The following is a 19,417-nucleotide window of genomic DNA, read 5'->3' on the forward strand; positions in this document are numbered from 1 at the left end:
GATAATTAATTTTAACAGCGTTTGTCACGTTAAAATATAAACATTTTTGTGAACATAATTAATATACAAAATCTCAATTTCCCTAATTTCATCATTTGACTGAATTAAATCTCTGTAATGAACATTTTATGCTTTAATTAGTTGATTGCGGTTGAATATCCAATATGTAAACCGATATTACGTTAACTTGAATTGGAAATGATGATGATAACGATGAAGTTTAAATTAGATTGTAGGTAATGTGAGAAGACAATTTTGATTGGCAAAGTGATGATGACAATTACTTAATAGCTTCCAATTGATTTCTATTAAAATCTCAGTAATTTGAAGATTCATGAAGAGACTTTGAAGAAGATGATGATGATGATGTACAATAGAAGGAGAAAAAATCGATAGAGAACAGAAAGTTTAAGAAAAAGTTATTACATGAGATCACACATTAGATTATTATTGTTAAATTATCGTGTTGATGGTCAATCTAATGAAGTAATTAAGATGAAGTTCAGTTTAACTTGTGCCATTGTCGGACTTGTTTATGAGGTGTAGTGGTAGTCGCTATAATCCAGTGTTCCAAGGCTTTACCACGAGCAAACATATGAGAACCAAGGACGATTCTTCCCAGACATTTATCTCCTATAGAATAATAATGAGAAAAGAAAAAAAAATCAACATAGAATAAGAATCATAAAATGAGAAGAACAATAAAATAATAATAATAAAAGAGATGGAAAATATTATCATTTGAAATTGAGAACGAGAGAGGAAAACAAAAGATTCAATGTTACCTTTAGTTGAAACATGGGCGAGATTAACTTGAATGAGAACATGAGAAATCGCCACCGATGTTTGATTCAGTTTAAAATGGAAGGACTCATTGTAATTGGGCTGGAAATTTCTCTTCGCCATTGATGTTTTCTTTGTCTTGACCATTTTACTTCCGGTAAATAGACTAATCTTGACACAGGTTTCTAATTACGAAGAGAAAACAATTAACAAAACCAATCACTTGATCATCTCCGTTGCCAACAGTTGATCACAAATTTAGAAATGTTAAAGGTTAGAGATGAAAATTGTTCTTTTGTGGTTAATTATTTATATTAATTAGACAATTTGTCATCTGAACAGAAGTTAATCTTCATGCAATAAGTGATTGAGAAGATTAAATCTATTGGAAAGTAAAAAAGATTAACTAATCTCTTTGATTTTTTTCACTTTTGTGTTTTTCTCGTTTGATTGATTTGTGATCGTTTCAAATCGCATTTTAAAGGTTTGTTTTTAATTTCAACGGTTAGCAAATTGTTCATGCTGTTAGTTAATTGAAGAGGTAATTAGTTAATTAATTGGTGTGTTACCTAAAGGTGTGTCATCAGGCCACCGCAAGTCTTTGGCTTCACAAACGGTTATGGTTAATCTTTCAATCATCGGATTGTAACAAAGGCTCACATTTATTTCACCAGATTCAGATGGAGGCTTATTAAAGCAATTGAGTTAACAGAAACAGAAATACAGGTAAGTGATTAAGTGATTATTTGATTAATTAGTTTACTAATTGTTACCTCATCTTGTTCCAATTCCAGGTCTCGCCAAAGAAGTGGAGGATTAGACGAAATGAAGTCAAGATCTTTCAGCTTAACGATAACGTGGCCTATTAAATTGTGTCTTTTTCCTCTGTCGTTGTCAAAAACTGTTAATCGAAGTGAATTATCTTGAACTGATTTATTTGGAACCTGAATCAATACAGAAAAAAATACATCGACGGAACAATTTAATCAGAGATGTCAATCAATTGTCCAAATTTATTATGAAAATTGGTTAATTTCCTAAACCCTTTGTTTGTTTCATCTATATAATGTTTAGGCCTAACTCTAATCTCTTACAATAATTAAGGGTTTATTATAGTGGTTTCTTGTTGATTCTATTGTCTTTTGTTAATCTAATGGACTTGATGGATTCACCATTATGGATTAGTTAATTGTTGATAAAAATCCAACCAATTAACTAAACAAAAGTAAGTGTATCATTCATAAGGTTGGACGTAAACAAAAGGATCAAGTTTTCTGTTTGTTTATTGTGCATCTTAATCACTTCCAATCATTGATTTTGTTAAAGGATTTTGATTAAAGGTTATATAATTAATATCACAATTTTCTGCTTTATCTCCCATGTTTACTTTAGATTATTTTCACCAAGATAAATTCAACTATCACACTTTTCCATGGTCAGATTAACTCTCAAATCACAACGGAAAACATTCAATTTGTTGGAATTTATATTTAAGGTAAATAAGTGTTTGGTTCCGTTGATGTTAACGTGATTGGGAAAAATTGGATCAACAACAATCATTACATAATTGTGATGAATTTACTCAAGGTGAAATTAAATTTGTTGAAACTAAATTGAATAACTTTCAGTGTTCAACAAAAACTCAACTCTTTCCATGTTTAGATACTCAACAATATTCAGTTTCAATATCATTAACATGATTATATTATTTTCCTTGTAGACTCTATTCAGTTCATTCATCAATTCAACAAAGAATCAGAGTTAACAATTAAAACCACTGAAGTGAAATGGCTGGTAAACGTAAATTGTAATTCACCTCAACAATTATGTAAATATTAACTTTTACCTGGATCAAAATTTCACTTCAATATTTCCCGATACGTGAGGCTTATTGGGATTAGTAATTTTCTAATCAAAATATCGAACATTTTTTCTTTTTCTTTCTATTCTATTCCAATATTCAGATCGAGATAAACTGTAGACATTATCCGCTAATCTAATGACCTTTAATCTAAAGATTTCACTTGAACGGGTAAGCCAAACATTTAATTTCTATTCCAATTCTTTGACATTTCTATGAACTTTTCAATCTGATTGTTTGATTGGTTTTTACTCCTTTTCCATTTGATTTTTCAATCTTTTTTCACAATTATTTATCTAATCCATTTCATTTTATATATTTGGATGATACATAGTCTACGGAATTGGTCCATTAAAGATCAATGATTCGATTAATGGGATTATGTGTATCCAGTGGACATTTTACTTACCTGGAATACAAAAGTCTCATCGAATCTTGGATTACAGGTCTTCTTTTTAACTTTAGATTGCACATATCGTCTTCCATCGGGTAGAAGATAAATTCTGGCAACCATGAAATGAGAAACATGTCCAACCATGAGTGTTAATCATCAATATCATCATCACCAAATGGTAAAAATGATTATCGTTTATAAGGAGACAAAAATAACAGAGAATCCAAATGAACATACAAAGTATCCAAAGTCGAGGAATAAAGTTATTGGCTCAGTGTAAAAGGAATGGTAACAGATATCGAGTCGAAGTGATCGAATTAATATGATAGAAATCAGAGTGGAAAAAGTTCTAGTCTTATTTTCATGTTAGAACAAGAAGCAAAGAATTTGTTCCGAGGCTTGTTCCTAATCTGTCATCTAAAATGTTCCATGAGAAGAGTTTTCATAGAAAATCTTTAATTAAGAATTAACTTATTGCCTTTGTTTTTCTCTCCAAAGACTAATTCATTTTTTTTATTTCTCTTCTATTTCTTTCCATACTCAAGATCTTACGATTGGTTTGTAATTGGATGTTCGACATGTTACTCTTTCGTACTTGTATTTATCTATTTCGTCAACATAATTAACTCCCTGAGAATCAGCGATATATTTATATTGGAAGACAGGAAGAAGATCTCAAACTATTATGATGACGAGGAAAATGTTGAAGAGGTTATCATGGTTATCTGCTTATTGGCTCTTTTATATTCAATATCAATGAATTCAGACTGATTTCCATGTAAATGAAATGCTGATTAAATCAGTATTACTATTACATTCTGGTTCAATCATATTTGTTAGATTATCGTAGATTTATTTATTTACAATGGTTAATAGCATTTTATTTAAATTAATCAACTTTTGTTGACTTACTAACCTGACAAATGGATCGGAACAATTTACTGATCCTTTTACCCTTGAAGGTAAATTTTTGATTTTAAGTAGATTGATGGTAAGTTGCTCATTCTTTTCCTCGTAATTAACTTTGAACCAAATTCTACCTCTATGATTATCAGGGAAATCATCATCTTCACCGTCTGGATCAACTCCACCGATACGATAAAGCTCAGGATTTAGTCCACCTAATAAAGAGGATCTTGACCTTTCCAGCTGATTGTCACCAGCAAATTTACTCAATCCACTTTCAACAACTTCTGAACCACTAGATTTTGTGATGATCAACGATTCAAGAGATTCAGCTCTTGATAAATCAGTAATCAAGCTTTGATCATGAGAACACTGTAGCTGTGTCTCTGAACAATGATGCGAAGGTGATGTTAATCTACTTGGAGTTGGTGCTGGTTGGAGGTGAGTTGATATTCCAGGAAGTATGAAATCAATTGGTTGATTTTGACTTTAAAACAAAAAATTTGTACAATTGGTTAATCATTTGAACATAATGATTTGAACGACAATCAACTTACTAGACACAAACACCTTGAAAAGATTTACTTGATTCTCTTCGTGCTTGAGGCATCGAGATGATTGTCCGTGTTGTCTCATCGATTGTATCGTAACATTTTTTACGTTTATTGTGAACCGATTTAATTATATAACAAACAATTAGAACAATTAACGTACAGCCTGATGCAATTCCAATGTAAATTAGATTACTCGATCCTGGATCAGAAAAGGAAAACAATGAAATCAAGTTGAATGTTTTCAATTTAACTTATTTTCATTTAAATGTTCATGTTGTCACATGAACATACTAATCAAATTTAATCACTTTGACAATCTCTTCTTTCCTAATTTGATTATCGTTAAGGTTTTAACTAATTTCCACTTCTATTATATATTAATACCATTGTTTATTTTTCTTGTTTTTTATAATATTAGGACATTCACTGGACAACATTGCAAGTGATTTATTGGACTATTGGGATCAAGAAAATTACTAAAATTTGTACCAAGTGACAAAACGATAACATTTTGGGATCAACATAATTTAAAGACAAGGACAAGTTACTAAATACTCATGTAATAATCACAACAGTAACGACTACGATTGAAGATAATTTGGTGTTTATATTAATAAAAGGAAACAATTAACTTAATGGAGTTGAAAAGACAAGTTATCGAAATGATGGTAAATCCTGTTTTTAGTTATCAACATGGTCATCATCAAGAAAGTGACATGACGATGACACTAACATGGTGACAAGATGCAATCAAGGAAACAGTGGCCAAACCCAGAACTGGATCAATACCAGTGACTAATTTACTCAAAATTTACTATTGAAAAGTTTTCCTCCTTCAAATCATTAAGATTAAGAGGTAATCATATTTGATTATTTTTTTACTAGCAAAAAACAATCAAATATCATTATCATCTTCCTATTGACACTAATCTGTCAATCACTTTAATTCAATGACCTTAAGATTAAGGTAATAACTTTACTATTAAGATAACTTTTCAAATTAATTGAATTGGATTAATAGAACTGACAAATCTTTATATACACTGTATATACTAATGGGAGTTAATTTTTGGAGTGATTAATATTACAATTACTCTTGGAGTTGAACCAATTAATCTCTATACTTTGTTGATTAAGTTAATCGTAATCATATTTGGATTACTTTTCGTTAAATTATAATACTCAAAATAGTAATCAAGAAATGTCATTTTCATTACTATATATTTACTCATGATGATCATTTGAAATATATAATTATAATAGTACAAAGTTAATCAACCATAATATAAATGGTGAAATTGATTCTTAATCATCTTCATTTATATTTACAATCTCATGGTTGTTTATTTGATAAAAGTAATTGATGATTTCTGTACTTGAATTAAATCCTATTTACTTGACAGTAGATTTAGTTTCACCTTAATTGTACATCACAACTAATTTTTTGATTACTCAACAACCAATGGAAACGTGAATTTATCTTAATCATCTAATGTTCATTCAGATAATTTAGATTTAGATTCTTCAGAAAAGTCTAATTGTAAACAATCAACTATCCTCATTGTTACTCTAATAATAATAATAATAATCAGAATCATCATTTACCGATTGTTTGAACAATTAAGGATTTTCTTTCTCTATAAAATCCCTTCCAGTTGAAAATGATCATCATTTGGTTTCATTATTGGATTTCATCAAAAAAATCACTTTAATAATTCAACGAATTGTAAATTTAATCCAGTTCAAGGTAATTGGAATCAAATGAATTACATTAGTTATTTTTTTAATCGATTTTTAATTTTATTTTTCTCTCTCTCTCTCTCTAGGTGCTAATCATTTCCTGGTGATAATCACCACCATACAATTAACTAATTTGATCTTCATTGTGAACTTAACAGTTGTTACTTAATAATGGTGGTTACTTTAAAATGATAGTTAATCTTGTCAAACAATCAAATTGTTGATGTGGGTCAATGATGGTCAAGTTGAAATTTACTAATAGATGGTAATAATTATACAATAACAGTTAATCATCAGAAACTTATAATCATCTTTTTGGATACTTAATCATACACTTTTTCCGTTTATCTTTTCAGAATAACAATTATGTATTGAGAAAAATAACTTTTCTTTTCCTGGATTTCATCATCTACAACAATAATCAACTAATCATCATCATCATCTTCTTCATTCCAATATGATGATGATGATTTTTGATCGATAAAAACCAATCCCATGGATAATGATGATAAATCTTCGAGAGATACTATGAGAATAATTTTTTCTTTTGCTTTTCTAGAATTGGTTCAATCATTTTGTTGACAATCAAAACCACAAATCAGTTGAATACTCACATTCTAATGGATACAATTTACTGAGCAATTAAAAGAGACAAAAATGACAAAGGTGATGGTTGGAAATATTTGAATCCAGACTGATATTCATGTCCTTTTAAATTGTTACCGTTACATTTGAAAGGCAAACTGAATCAAGTTGATCAATTTCCATTTCAATCATGTGAATCAACAACAACAACAATCCTGATGTTATTATAATAACACTTAACATTTCATTGGAACCCAATCATAACAAACAGACAATACAATTTAAAAGGATAATCAAAATGTTGAAGAATCAACAAATTTAAAAACATCAATCCATCAATATTATAATTCAATCCACTTATACCAATATAATATCAATTGAATTTTGTGAAATCAACTTTTCAAATCGTATCTTTATCATCCTTTGATATTTACTTTTAACAAGTAATTTTGTTAATGATAATCAACGACAATTTAGTAAACAATTTGAAAAGTTTTCTCCTCTCTGTTGAAAATTGTATCTAAAAAAAGATTCAAAACAAAATCTGAGTAGATTTTGACATTTTGTTTACAATATAAATTCAATTCTGATTATTATCATTGTTATTATTCAGCATCCTCTTGATGATGATCATCATCATCACTTCATCCGCATCACCAGTAAATTGATTATCTATATTGTTGTTGAACTAAAAAAACGAAAAAGAAATTCATTTTTCTTATAAATTCAGTTGATTATCATAGTTATTGTAATGATAATTGAATAATTTAAGTGTAATGATAATCAGCCAACCTTATGTAATTAAAATTCATAACTAGTTGAAAATGTTGATGAATTTGTAGATGATTACAATTTAATTTATCAATTGAATAACTTGAGAAAAGCAGAGAGAGAGAATCAAGTTGATTAAGATGATTTAGTTAATTCTGTTTAAGAAAAAAAAGTAATAAAAGTTTATTATCATTACTTATAGTTGAGATGAGCATGAGATTAATAGTTGGATGGATTCACCATCATGATTATCATGATTATCTTCATCTTTATCATCATATTAACCACTCAGATAAGATTTGATAGTTTGGTTTCCATTTTAAATGTAAATTGGTTAAAAATTGATCAGAAAATATAATTTCAAAAGTAACGGTACTTTCACTTGGGATTCATGTTCATCTTCAACTTAATCATTATTATCATCATCATCATATGAAAACAAACATTTACCTTATAATTGAATTATAATCAAGGTTAACTACAGTTTTCACCATAAAGTAACAATATTCATGGTTAGAAATAAACAATTTAAGCAAATTAAACCTGAGTACATTTATCTGAACATCACATGCAGATGATTAATATTAATTTGGTTGTAATTAAGATGATAACTATTACTATTAAAAGGAAAATTGATTGTAACGACTTTTGATTTCAAAGGTTTTCTGGTTCATTTTTACAATTGATTAATTGTGACTCGATCTGAACAACAATCAATCTATTAATAATTAAAGTAAAAACTGCATAGCTAACTTTAATCATCGTCACAATCAGTTGATTGTTATCCTTTTTTATTTGGTCTTTTTGTTGGTCTAAACAAATCATTGATTTGGTTGATTGATCAAAAACCATTTTCTATTAATTAAATAAATTATTCTGATTGTTATTATTATTAAGATTCCTTGTTGCCTCTTGTTAACTGTGATCAATCAATTGTTACAATTAGCATCATCATCAACATTTTGATTAACGTCATTCTTGTTGATTGTTGCTGTCTCTGGACCTAAATAAAGGTCAAATAATTTGAAAAAAGTGGACTGATTGATTTTTTTATTAATCTTGTTCAACAATTAACGGGAAATCAAAATAATTTGTGATCGTTACAGTTGATTGTTTCAATTGATAATCAGGATACTTTGTTTTATGTTATTAACTATATTGCTTTTTGTTGGATAATAATAAAAGTCAAATGGTAAATGATTTAGTCGATTCCATTGATTGTTAACAATTAAATTATTCGAGCATCATTATTATCAACATGATTTTCACTGTTATTATTACACACAATTCACCAAAATTAATTATTATCAACAATTGAAGATAAATGTAATTTATATATAAAGCTGAATGTGATACAATCTAATTTAGTATCACAATTAATGATTAACATTGTGATAGTAATAATTATCTATGTCAGCAAATTGAAATCTAATAATAATATATATCAAACGAAATTAAATTGCAAACAACAATCAAGTTGATTAATCAAAAGTAAACTATTAACTTAGTGTTTTTTTTCAGATTACAATTTATTTTTAACACAATCAACAATCACACAATAAAATGAACTCATTTGATTGAATGACAATTAAAGACTAAACTTAATATTCTTAATATTTTTAATTCTGAGATAATTATGTCTTAATCACAATTTGATAATAATAAATAATGTAATTTGATTCAATTTGTAAAACTAAATTCAAAATAAATTCACTCTTCAACTTTCACATTTTCAGCTAATGTTGAAATGAAATTCATGAAGGTAAAAAATTCACCAAATTTCATGGTGATTATAATGATGAAAATAATTGATTTGGATAAGAAGAGTGAAAAAAAAGTTCTGGTAAATATTCACATTGAGGTTAGATTACTTGTTGAATGAAACAATCTAAAGCCATGATGATGATTATATTCAAAATATTCAAATAATCATCATGATAATCTAACATTTTCATTGTAATCCTTAGCATTCTGAGGCTTTCAATAAGTTCTTAATGGTTGAATATTGAATGAAATTCACAAAACGGAATCGGAATCAATTACGATTGCGAAAGAAAAAATTTCAATTGTTATCATCATGAAAGTATTTTTATCCATACATAAAGAATCACTTCCTCCGATTACTATCATGATAAATATCCTCATTTCCTTCATCCTGATCATCAATTGTGATAAACTCATGATGGTATTTACATAATAAGATACTCATGATCAGAATCAACTGATAACCATGAAAAAAATTTATCGGAATCTTTTTTTTCTAGTTGGAAAAATTGTTCGGAAAAAGCAAAATTTTAATTGTTGCTAATCACGAAGTTAATACTTGTGTGTTATCTTAATCATTTACGTTGAATGATAATCAATAAACTAATTAAGCTCTTTCTCTCTACTTTCATCATCTAATTAATTCCCAATTGAAATTGTTATCCATCATAACTAAAGGTCAATCTGCTGAATCCTGTTGATTGATAATCAGATTAAATGAACAACAATCAAAGTTTACTGTCCTCAAATTAATTTGATTAACTGTATGTATACAATTAATTGTTCCTCCTGTTATTGTGACCTTAATTGTAGAGATAAACTTTTAGACCCTTTCAAGTAATTAACTGTGGTTAATCATTAATTAACATGACAATTGTGAGTTCTAAGAGATTAAATTGTGATTATATTAATAATGAATTTTTCATAGAAATGGTTAACTCTTTTGTAATCACTTAAGTTTAATCAATTATCAACCTTAAAATTAGTTAATTAACAGATTATCATTAAGAGAAAATCTGTCAAATTAAATGTTAATCACTAATAAGAGGAGGAATTAAAATTTTGAGACAATTGTTTTTCACTATTCCAATTGAATCTATCGACACCTAAGAAGTTATAATCAACTTGAGCCATTAACGATAATTCAGTTAGCTAATTGTAATTAATGATCTCAAATTGTCACAGGAAATTTAATAATTTGTTTTCTCATTGTATTTATAATGAATTCCCAGTGAGTTTCAAGGTGAAAGTAATATTATTTTTATGAGACTGAGAATCTGAATCTCTGAAACAACATCTTGTAAATTCAGTTCAATTCAGTTATTCAAATCTGAACATGAATCAAATATTTATCTTGATTATATTTTTATTCAATTCAAAGACTGGTGAGATTTTCAGATCAACATTTTCCACAATCAAAGCAATCATAATATTTACACTAAATTTGATGAAAAAATTATCACAATCAACTTGATTGCTGAATAAATTAAGTTCAGAGATTAATACTATGACCCTAATAGAGTAAAAATTAAATCCAGTTATGAATAATCAACAAGCAACGTAACCAAATGAAAATGAAACAATTTTTGCATGAAAATCTCAATTGCTGTGTAATTTTTAAGACAAAGATGATTAGATAATAAATTAACCTTTTCAGTTATCATGAAGTTCAAGTAATTTCAATCAGATTTTGTAGTCAGAAATTAATTAAAAGTTCAAGTAAATAGAATTGGGGGAAAATATTCACATTTCTCGGATTCTTTATTGTGTTATTCCTGATTGACGGAATTCAATTCAATCTAATATTCACTTTTATTCAGAATCAGATTCAATTATCATCATGATTGTAAGATTATTCAAATCTCAAACTGAGTTACAATCTTCAGATTGTTGGTTTGATCAAGTAAATCAAAAAAGTGAATCAATTCGTTAACACTATTCACTATGTAGCCTCCTAAGGCTAAGGGATTTACTGTTATATTTATGGATAAACATGAAAATTAAATTATTTCAGTGTAATTGTAACAATTTACTTCCTGAAAATCAGATTCACGATAGTTAAATGCTGGTATTATTATTACAAAATTGTAGTAATGAATCGGGAAGTAAATTAGTTAATAATAACTAAACAATTAGGAAACTGGTTTGGTTTTGTAATCAAAACGTTCAGTAAACACTAATGATAATTTTGATTTTCACTTTGATTGATAATTTACTTTAGACTCACCTAATTTTGATACGAATGTTAAATTGCTGGGATTAATTGTCGGGAACGAATCAGTAATTTGATTATCATCCATTTTTTCTGAATCATAGATTGGAAACTTATGATAACCATCTAATGGCATGATGGTAAATTTAACAATTAATTAACAGTTTGATTTGATTTTAATTACATTAAACTTGTGTAAAATAATCAAACTAATGATGATAGAGGATAATTATATTGAAACGTTAATTATGATGACAAAATCAATTAGAATCTATTGTTTCACTTTAGATAATTGTGATCTGGTAATTGATTGACGATTAACATGATTTGCAAATTTATCATCGTAAAAAATGAAAGTTACTTGTTGATATAATTTCAGGAGACTCTCAAGTGAAAATGATTCTGATTCTGATTCAGTAATAATCTTACAGGGGATGTTCATGATCTGTTGAACTCACTTTTGGAATAAAAAACTTATTCAGTTTATTGAAGGAAACATTTTATCTGCCATCTCTCAGATATGGAAGTGAGCGAGATTCAAATAGGAAAATATCAAGTTTTCTGGAAAATGAACATGAATCCCTCTTGATTCAGGGGAATTCAAATAATCTGGAGATTTAAATGAATTGATGTTTTGATAACCAATATGTAGTGAAAATAAATATGGATATTTGTTAATCGTCATTGATCAATGGTTTAGTTTGACGGGAATTACGTGTAAACAAACAAAGACAGAAGGAGATTATTTTGAAGATGATATAAAATGGCTTCCAAAGAAGTGAGAAAACGGAGAATCCTAGAAGCTAAATACAGATCAAAGTCATCAATTGAAAGATAAAATCAAAGTAAAACGATCAATCAGCCTCCTAAGTGGACAATAAAACAAAACGATTAGAAATTAAGATCATCAATTCAACAAATACAAAGAAAACAATTGCAAATTTTGTTACCTGTAAACAATATGATTGAAATTGACTATTTGGTATCATTGGTCGACACATAATGTAACCACCTCCGTTATTGTAATTAGTTGGTCTTGATGGTGATTCAAGTTGATATTCTTGATTGTTCACATTATTAAACTGTCATTTTTAGACAACGAGTGTCTCTATGGGTCTGTAAACAGGTAACACAACAATATCTCATGCCGCATGTTACACAAGTGTAATTGGCTGAAAACCCACAAACACAACAGAAATGCCTTTTGATGGCTGTGAAAATAACTCGATCCTCAATCATCACCGGCCCAGGACGCGGTGTAACCGCCGTGGTATAACTTGGGGCTGGTGCTTTGCTGTCTTCATCCAGAAGAGTGGACAGTGTTACTTGTCGAGCTTTATGATGATGATGAGAATGATTTTCCTTCCGTCTTCCCCCACTACTTGATGATTTGATGGCTTGATCCTCAAATTTAGGCGCTTTCTTGTGCATAACAAGGTTCGCATGTGGATCTTCATGAAAATTGTCCTTCTCCAATTTCTCTACCATTTGACGATCACGCCGATTACGAGCAGAATCGTCAAGAACACGGTACTGAGCACGACGCTGCAAGAGAAAGAGAGAGAGGGAGAAGGTGAGAAGATAGAAAAGAAACGATTGATAAAAAATTAGAAAATCTTACCATTTTCTTTGCCGCTTTTTGATGTAAACAAATGAAGAAAAACTAATTTAACAAATTAAATTTATTCTCAGATGTTCAGTCACAAATGCGGAGATCACATGTTCTATTGCGCATGCGCAGTCTGGATACTTGAATTTAGTGTTTATCTTTTGTCATTTTCTTAAATAAATTTTGTTTAAATTGTTCTTTTCATGAAATCAGTTATCTCTTTCTCTGATTTCATCATGGTCAATGTTCAAAAAGGTGTTCTCGTTGAATGTGATCCACAAATGAAACAATTTCTCCTCCATTTGGATGATACAAATGCTCTTGGATCTAAATTTATTCTCCAAGATCTTGACGCTACTCACTTGTTTGTTGAATCAGAAAAAATTGAGCTTCTTAAAACTAGAATTGACGATTTGATGGACCAAATGAATTATGTTGAGATAAACTGAATTATTCTTATTCCCCTCGTAAGTGTTTATTCGCAATTCAAACACATTTGATTACCAATTTATTATAAAGAGAAAATTAAATAATGGAAACTGATTGAAGCTGACATTTGAGAACAAGAAATAAATGTTTGTTTCTAATCCATAATTTCAAATTTCCGATTTTCTTTCCCTTTACATTTTTCGCGATGATTTCAATCATAATCATTTAACAGTTCCTATCAAGTGAAAAGTGAATTTACCATCTCTGGATAATTTTAATACAATCAAAGGTGATATTTGCTAATCGACATTGATCAATGGTTTAGTTTGACGGGAATTACGTGTAAACAAACAAAGACAGAAGGAGATTATTTTGAAGATGATATAAAATGGCTTCCAAAGAAGTGAGAAAACGGAGAATCCAAGCCAAACACAGGCCAAAGTCATCAATTGAAAGATAAAATCAAAGTAATTATATTGTGGTCGATGTTCATAGACCACATCGGGTCCAGATGATTTACGAACGGTAACAAAAGCCTTCGATAAACTACCAAGTACATTGACAATATCAGAAGTAGATTCAGCCAATGATCCGTGATAACTACCAGCCTCCTAAGTGGACAATAAAATAAAACAATTAGAAATCAAGATCATCAATTCAACAAATACAAAGAAAACAATTGCAAATTTTGTTACCTGTAAACCATATGATTGAAATTGACTATTTGGTATCATTGGTCGACCCATAATGTAACCACCTCCGTTATTGTAATTAGTTGGCCTCGATGGTGATGCTGTCCGATGTTTCTGACTGTTTATGTAATGTGACAATACCATTGATGTTGATTGTGAATCGGCCACTTCGGTGACAAAATTATAAACTTCATCTTCACAATTTGGTTTACATCTTGGTAGAGTGGCACAAAATTCAGCTCGATGAATCTGAAGCGATTGACACTTTGTGTTGGTACAAAAAGTGTCCGTTGCTCGAAGTAAATCACGACGGACATTTATATCTGATGGTAAACAATTACATGTTTCCCGATACAATGTCAATAAACACTGATCAACACAATCGTATTTGGATCGAGGTGATTTATGTGAATGAAGGGAAACAATTTCCTCTAAATCATCTGCTGATTGTTTAACACTCTCTAAACTATCACCACCATTAGCCGGCTGATTAACTTTCTCTTTATTATTATTGTTACTCTTATATTGGTCGCATCCATTTCTAAACGGCGGTGGCATCCGTTTCTCAACAATCTTATCAAACGTGACCAAGTAATTGTAACCCGGTTTCAGTTTTGATATTTTTTGAGTTCCCAACGGCAATTCATTTGATTGATGAATGGACAAGGAGACACCGAGATCATCAGAAATGGTTAAAGGATCAACAATGTGTTTACGACCAAATTCAATCTCCAGTGTTAATAAATCACCATTCTTAGTGGTTAATAGGCCATTCCCTCCGTCAGCACCACCATCACTCGGCGAGTAATATCTTGGCGCTCTAACCTTTAATTCACGAGATGATCGAGTTGATTTACCCAATTTACTGAAAAAAGTGTAACACTTTTTACCCAATCCAAAGTTAATACTTTCCACCGTCGGTACAATTTCATTACAAGCGACTGGTGAAACTTCAGATAAACCAGTAACCGAGTTAATTGTTGGTATCATCAAGTTACACTTAATATCTTCATCTTTACTACTTTTATCATCCATGTTGAAATTACGTTTAAACACTTCGGTTGCCTGTTCAACGGAACCTGGTTTGAGGTCACTTTTAAAGCAAAGGGTCACCGAAGGTAAATCAAACATCTCATCAAAGGTTAAATTGGTTGAAATGGTTGTCGGGAAACTGTAGTACACTTTAATTAGCATCATTGATTGAGAGACGAATAGGAAACAACAGATTACAAATATGATTCCTTGGAAAAGTGAATCGCAACAACAATTTCGACCATTGGAGGAATTAGTTGATTGTGATGATGATTTTCTACCTTTAACATCAATTAAACCCGATTCGATATCGGCCACTCGTTGAGCTGATTGTTGGGTTGATGATGATGATGAAAAAGCAACCATGATGACGATGAACAATCAAGAGAATCCTTTTTGTTACTCTCTTATCCGATTACATCGATGACTAAAAATCAAATGAAATTAAATTTACCTGAAAAAGGTAAGAAAAGTAATTGGAAACAATCAGTAATGTTATCGAATTGTCCAAAAGTTCAAAGACCTTGGAAACAATGAGAAAATGATTAATATTCCCTCCCACTCTTATGGTCAATGGTAACAACAGGTAATTATGATACATAATCAATGGGAACAAAACAGTTGACAATTTAAATTACTTCTTATATTCAAGATCACACTTAATCATTTTTCCTCCTTCCACTTCCACCCTCACCCTCGGTCTCTCCCTCACCATCACTCTCCTTCCTCTTCCTCCTTTACATTCACCTTTCATTTTCTATCATTAATTAAATCACTCAATCAGAATATAAAAAAAATCTTTACCACAATTAATAGAAATCTTTTCTTTTCTTTTCTTTAGACAGACTTACAATGATTCACTAATGATTTTAAATCTCAATCAATCAATCAACCAGGAAGAAATGTGATTAGAAAGTGTAATGATTAGGAAACAATTTACATGGAGAAAAATTACTCCGAATTCATAACAATTAACTCTAAATAGTTGTATTATTATTTTCAAATCAAAGTTGTAACTTTGGACAAAAAATCTCAGACAAATTGATCTTTTCTTTCAAAATATTTGATTTCACTGTTATTTGAACAATTAATTCATTTGATTAAACCATTAAACAATTAAATTTGATTTGTACAAGAAAATTAACTAACCATGATCGATATTCAAACCAATAAATAAAAGTTATTTTTCAATTTCAGTTGATTCGATTACTTTTTCTTTATTCAACAACTTGATTATTAATCGACTTCGACAAGGTGAATACAATAATCTTCTGATAACTTAATCTTTCAGGTAATTGTTGATTAAATTGAATGGAAATATGGTTAATCAAACAGAGATTGACTTCCATTTGAATAATTAACTAGTAAACTCGATTGATCTTTTCTTTTTCTATTGATTTTCGATCATTTTTCGTGTCGTTTTAACAATTAGTGATTAATCCACGGATAATCAGTCCTCGATTCTAATTAGTCTATTGAATCCTCTACAATCAAAAATCTCTAATTATATTATTCTCACTCTATCTCATAATTACCGCTCATTTGTTTATCGAGTTAATTGTCTTCCTATTGAGTTCATTTGGACAATTAATAGAACTCGAAAATTACTCATCATTATTGTCGTGAAAATAAAAAATTGACATAATCAACTTTATCGAATTCTCTCTCGAAATATTATAATTATGGTCACCTTAAACTCCATAGTCTATAATTACCATGATTGTTTCAGAGATCAGAAAACTCAGAATCATGATTAACCTTTTCACATCTTTTCTAATTTTAGTGTATTTGATTCTGTGACTTTGTCAAGAGTCTAAATGATTGATTAACTTGTTGTGATTTCAGATCTCTTTTGATTTACTATTAATATACTTTACTTGCGAGAATTGTAATTAAATGTTTCAGATTTAATTGTCAAGTTCAAAGACCCAATAACAGTTTCCCAAGAAACTGTTCACTAATCATCACAATTTAACTTTCTACAATAAACAAAATGTATCCATGATATTTGCTTATAATGAAAAGAAAACTTTCTTAATCATTGAAACAATTATAATAAAGAAGAAAAAAAAAGTTAATTGTTACCGATAGACTTAATCAACTCTAACTTTCTATTGAATTAAATTACTTTGTTAAACAATACCAATCTCGGATTATTGATCAAAGTAAATTACCAAAGAAAAAGAGCAATTAGCAAAATATGATTTTCTTTTCTGAATAAAATTGTGAAACATGAAACTAAATTGCTTTTAATTGTTAATCTTTTTCAACAATCAGTAATAAATATAAGTGTCAATAAGAATACGTGACAATTAAAAGTTGATCTTTAATCAAAGAGAAAAATGATTAGTTTGTAATCAACTTTTTCCCAACAGAATTAACAAATCGATCCTTTGATCAGCGGAAAGGGAAAAGATAATTTTTAATCAGAATCATTTTAATTATCAATTTGATTCTTCAAATGATCAGAAAACGAAAACAATTATAAACACTAAGTTGATGTTTCCTTTATTGGAGAGAGATTCTAATCAACAATCACCTTATCTTCTTGAATCAATCATGATTTTCCATGCGATTAACAATTAAAGAGGATGAGAAATCTACTCATAGATAAAATCATCTAATTAATGATTAAATTGTCAATCGAATTTGATCAGAATCGATTAGTGCGACATCTATATTCTTTTTTTTCTGGAAAAGATGAAAAAATGTAAACATGTTTTTGTCTTTTCTTTTACTCATTGAAGATTCTCATTGAAAATCTTTAATCATTCGATGATTTGATTGATTGATTGATGATTTATTTATGATATTAAAGTTGTTTAGTGATTAGTTAACGTTTGTAAGTTTAGTTTACACTCTTTCTAGTTGAATAGTTGTTTAGATTATGTCGGTGACTGGTGTTACTATTACTCCACCAGCAACAACTGGATGGCCAAAAGTGAAAACTGAATCAGGAGAAAGACAATCAACTTATACCGGCAAATATTTAGCTTCTAACAATTTACTTTCGGTAACTTGTAATCGAACAATTAATCTGTAAGTATAATTATCAAGTAGAAAAGAAATTTTAGAAATTTAGTTATTCAATGTGAGAATCTCTGGTTAACATTTTCAATTTTGTTCTATTCTAAATTTGTTTTTGCTCTTTTGTTCTATTCTTTTTCCATTTCTCTATTAGATATCCATTATCAAATTATACTTTTGGTACTAAAGATGCTCTATTTGAGAAAGATCCATCAGTTCCTGCTCGATTTCAACGAATGAAAGATGAATTTGAAAAGGTCGGAATGAGAAGATCAGTTGAAGGAGTTTTACTTGTCCATGAACATCGACTTCCTCATGTTTTACTCCTTCAATTAGGAACAACTTTCTTTAAATTACCTGGAGGTGAATTAAAAGCAGGAGAAGATGAAGTCGAAGGACTAAAAAGACTTCTAACCGAAACACTAGGTCGTCAAGATGGAATAGCCAATGAGTGGACAATTGAAGATACAATTGGTAATTGGTGGAGACCCAATTTTGAGCCACCCCAATATCCATATGTACCACCACATATAACCAAACCCAAGGAACACAAGAGACTATTTTTGGTCCAATTACCTGAGAAAGCTTTATTTGCCGTACCTAAGAATTATAAATTAGTGGCCGCTCCACTTTTCGAGCTGTATGACAATGCTCAAGGCTATGGACCGATCATCTCATCTTTACCTCAAACCTTAAGTCGATTCAATTTCATTTATCTATGATCAATGATGATGATTTATCCATTTAATTGGGTTGCATGTGTTATCTTTATGTTTTCTAATCTTTTTTTTTTCGATTGCCGTAGATAATATTAACTAATTTCATCAATACGAATATATCAGCATTCCTTTAATTGTGTCTCTATAAAATCTTGAGTTCTAAATCATCTTCACACCTCTTCAATCATCCTCATCACCAAGATCTCTGAGATTATATTTTCATCTTCATCTTCATCATTTACTTTTCATTGTTTTAACTCAAGTTTTTTTTTCCTTTCAAATTAATATCTTTTAAGAGACTTTACCATTTATTATTCTTAACAATTAATTCTATGTAAA

The 19,417-nt window shown here is 29.4% G+C and overlaps 4 protein-coding genes and 2 long non-coding RNA genes across 11 annotated transcripts; 3 read left to right on the top strand and 3 right to left on the bottom strand.

The window, feature by feature from the left end:
* Window positions 1-199: 199 nt before the first annotated feature.
* On the bottom strand, window positions 200-11,875 carry LOC128393436 (synaptotagmin-15-like). Its single transcript, XM_053353621.1, has 8 exons — window positions 11,586-11,875; window positions 4,502-4,697; window positions 3,955-4,431; window positions 3,054-3,147; window positions 1,557-1,727; window positions 1,353-1,470; window positions 786-968; window positions 200-633 (listed from the first exon to the last, which is right to left on the bottom strand). The coding sequence occupies exons 1-8, from the start codon at window positions 11,704-11,706 to the stop codon at window positions 503-505; spliced, it is 1,491 nt and encodes a 496-aa protein (XP_053209596.1). The 5' UTR covers window positions 11,707-11,875; the 3' UTR covers window positions 200-502.
* Window positions 1,370-4,230, top strand: LOC128393445 (uncharacterized). Of its 5 annotated transcripts, none has more exons than XR_008326150.1 (8): window positions 1,370-1,509; window positions 1,578-2,008; window positions 2,176-2,370; window positions 2,504-2,611; window positions 2,748-2,815; window positions 2,979-3,326; window positions 3,584-4,029; window positions 4,094-4,210. It is a non-coding gene; the product is annotated as an uncharacterized LOC128393445 (long non-coding RNA). The 5 variants fall into 5 exon arrangements; XR_008326151.1 differs by having other exon boundaries at window positions 2,979-3,216; XR_008326149.1 differs by having other exon boundaries at window positions 2,979-4,000; window positions 4,094-4,230.
* Window positions 4,246-7,635, top strand: LOC128393446 (uncharacterized). Of its 2 annotated transcripts, XR_008326154.1 has the most exons (5): window positions 4,246-4,385; window positions 4,917-5,354; window positions 6,154-6,245; window positions 6,325-6,503; window positions 6,595-7,635. It is a non-coding gene; the product is annotated as an uncharacterized LOC128393446 (long non-coding RNA). The 2 variants fall into 2 exon arrangements; XR_008326153.1 differs by having other exon boundaries at window positions 4,917-6,245.
* A 449-nt stretch (window positions 11,876-12,324) lies between the features above and the next one.
* LOC128393444 (zinc finger HIT domain-containing protein 1-like) lies at window positions 12,325-13,317 on the bottom strand. Its single transcript, XM_053353630.1, has 3 exons — window positions 13,192-13,317; window positions 12,521-13,115; window positions 12,325-12,436 (listed from the first exon to the last, which is right to left on the bottom strand). Exons 1-2 carry the CDS (start codon window positions 13,192-13,194, stop codon window positions 12,648-12,650), a joined length of 471 nt encoding a protein of 156 aa, XP_053209605.1. The 5' UTR covers window positions 13,195-13,317; the 3' UTR covers window positions 12,325-12,436; window positions 12,521-12,647.
* Window positions 13,318-13,855: 538 nt separating this feature from the next.
* LOC128393776 (uncharacterized) lies at window positions 13,856-16,874 on the bottom strand. The gene is made up of 3 exons (XM_053353987.1): window positions 16,868-16,874; window positions 14,304-15,658; window positions 13,856-14,219 (listed from the first exon to the last, which is right to left on the bottom strand). The coding sequence occupies exons 1-3, from the start codon at window positions 16,872-16,874 to the stop codon at window positions 13,908-13,910; spliced, it is 1,674 nt and encodes a 557-aa protein (XP_053209962.1). The 3' UTR covers window positions 13,856-13,907.
* A 1,181-nt stretch (window positions 16,875-18,055) lies between these two features.
* LOC128393443 (cleavage and polyadenylation specificity factor subunit 5-like) lies at window positions 18,056-19,382 on the top strand. The gene is made up of 2 exons (XM_053353629.1): window positions 18,056-18,371; window positions 18,514-19,382. The coding sequence occupies exons 1-2, from the start codon at window positions 18,220-18,222 to the stop codon at window positions 19,079-19,081; spliced, it is 720 nt and encodes a 239-aa protein (XP_053209604.1). The 5' UTR covers window positions 18,056-18,219; the 3' UTR covers window positions 19,082-19,382.
* Window positions 19,383-19,417: the final 35 nt, after the last annotated feature.

The sequence above is a fragment of the Panonychus citri genome, unplaced genomic scaffold, assembly GCF_014898815.1.
Source record: "Panonychus citri isolate SS breed McGregor unplaced genomic scaffold, ASM1489881v1 Contig00138, whole genome shotgun sequence".
NCBI classification, from domain to species: Eukaryota; Metazoa; Arthropoda; class Arachnida; order Trombidiformes; family Tetranychidae; genus Panonychus; species Panonychus citri.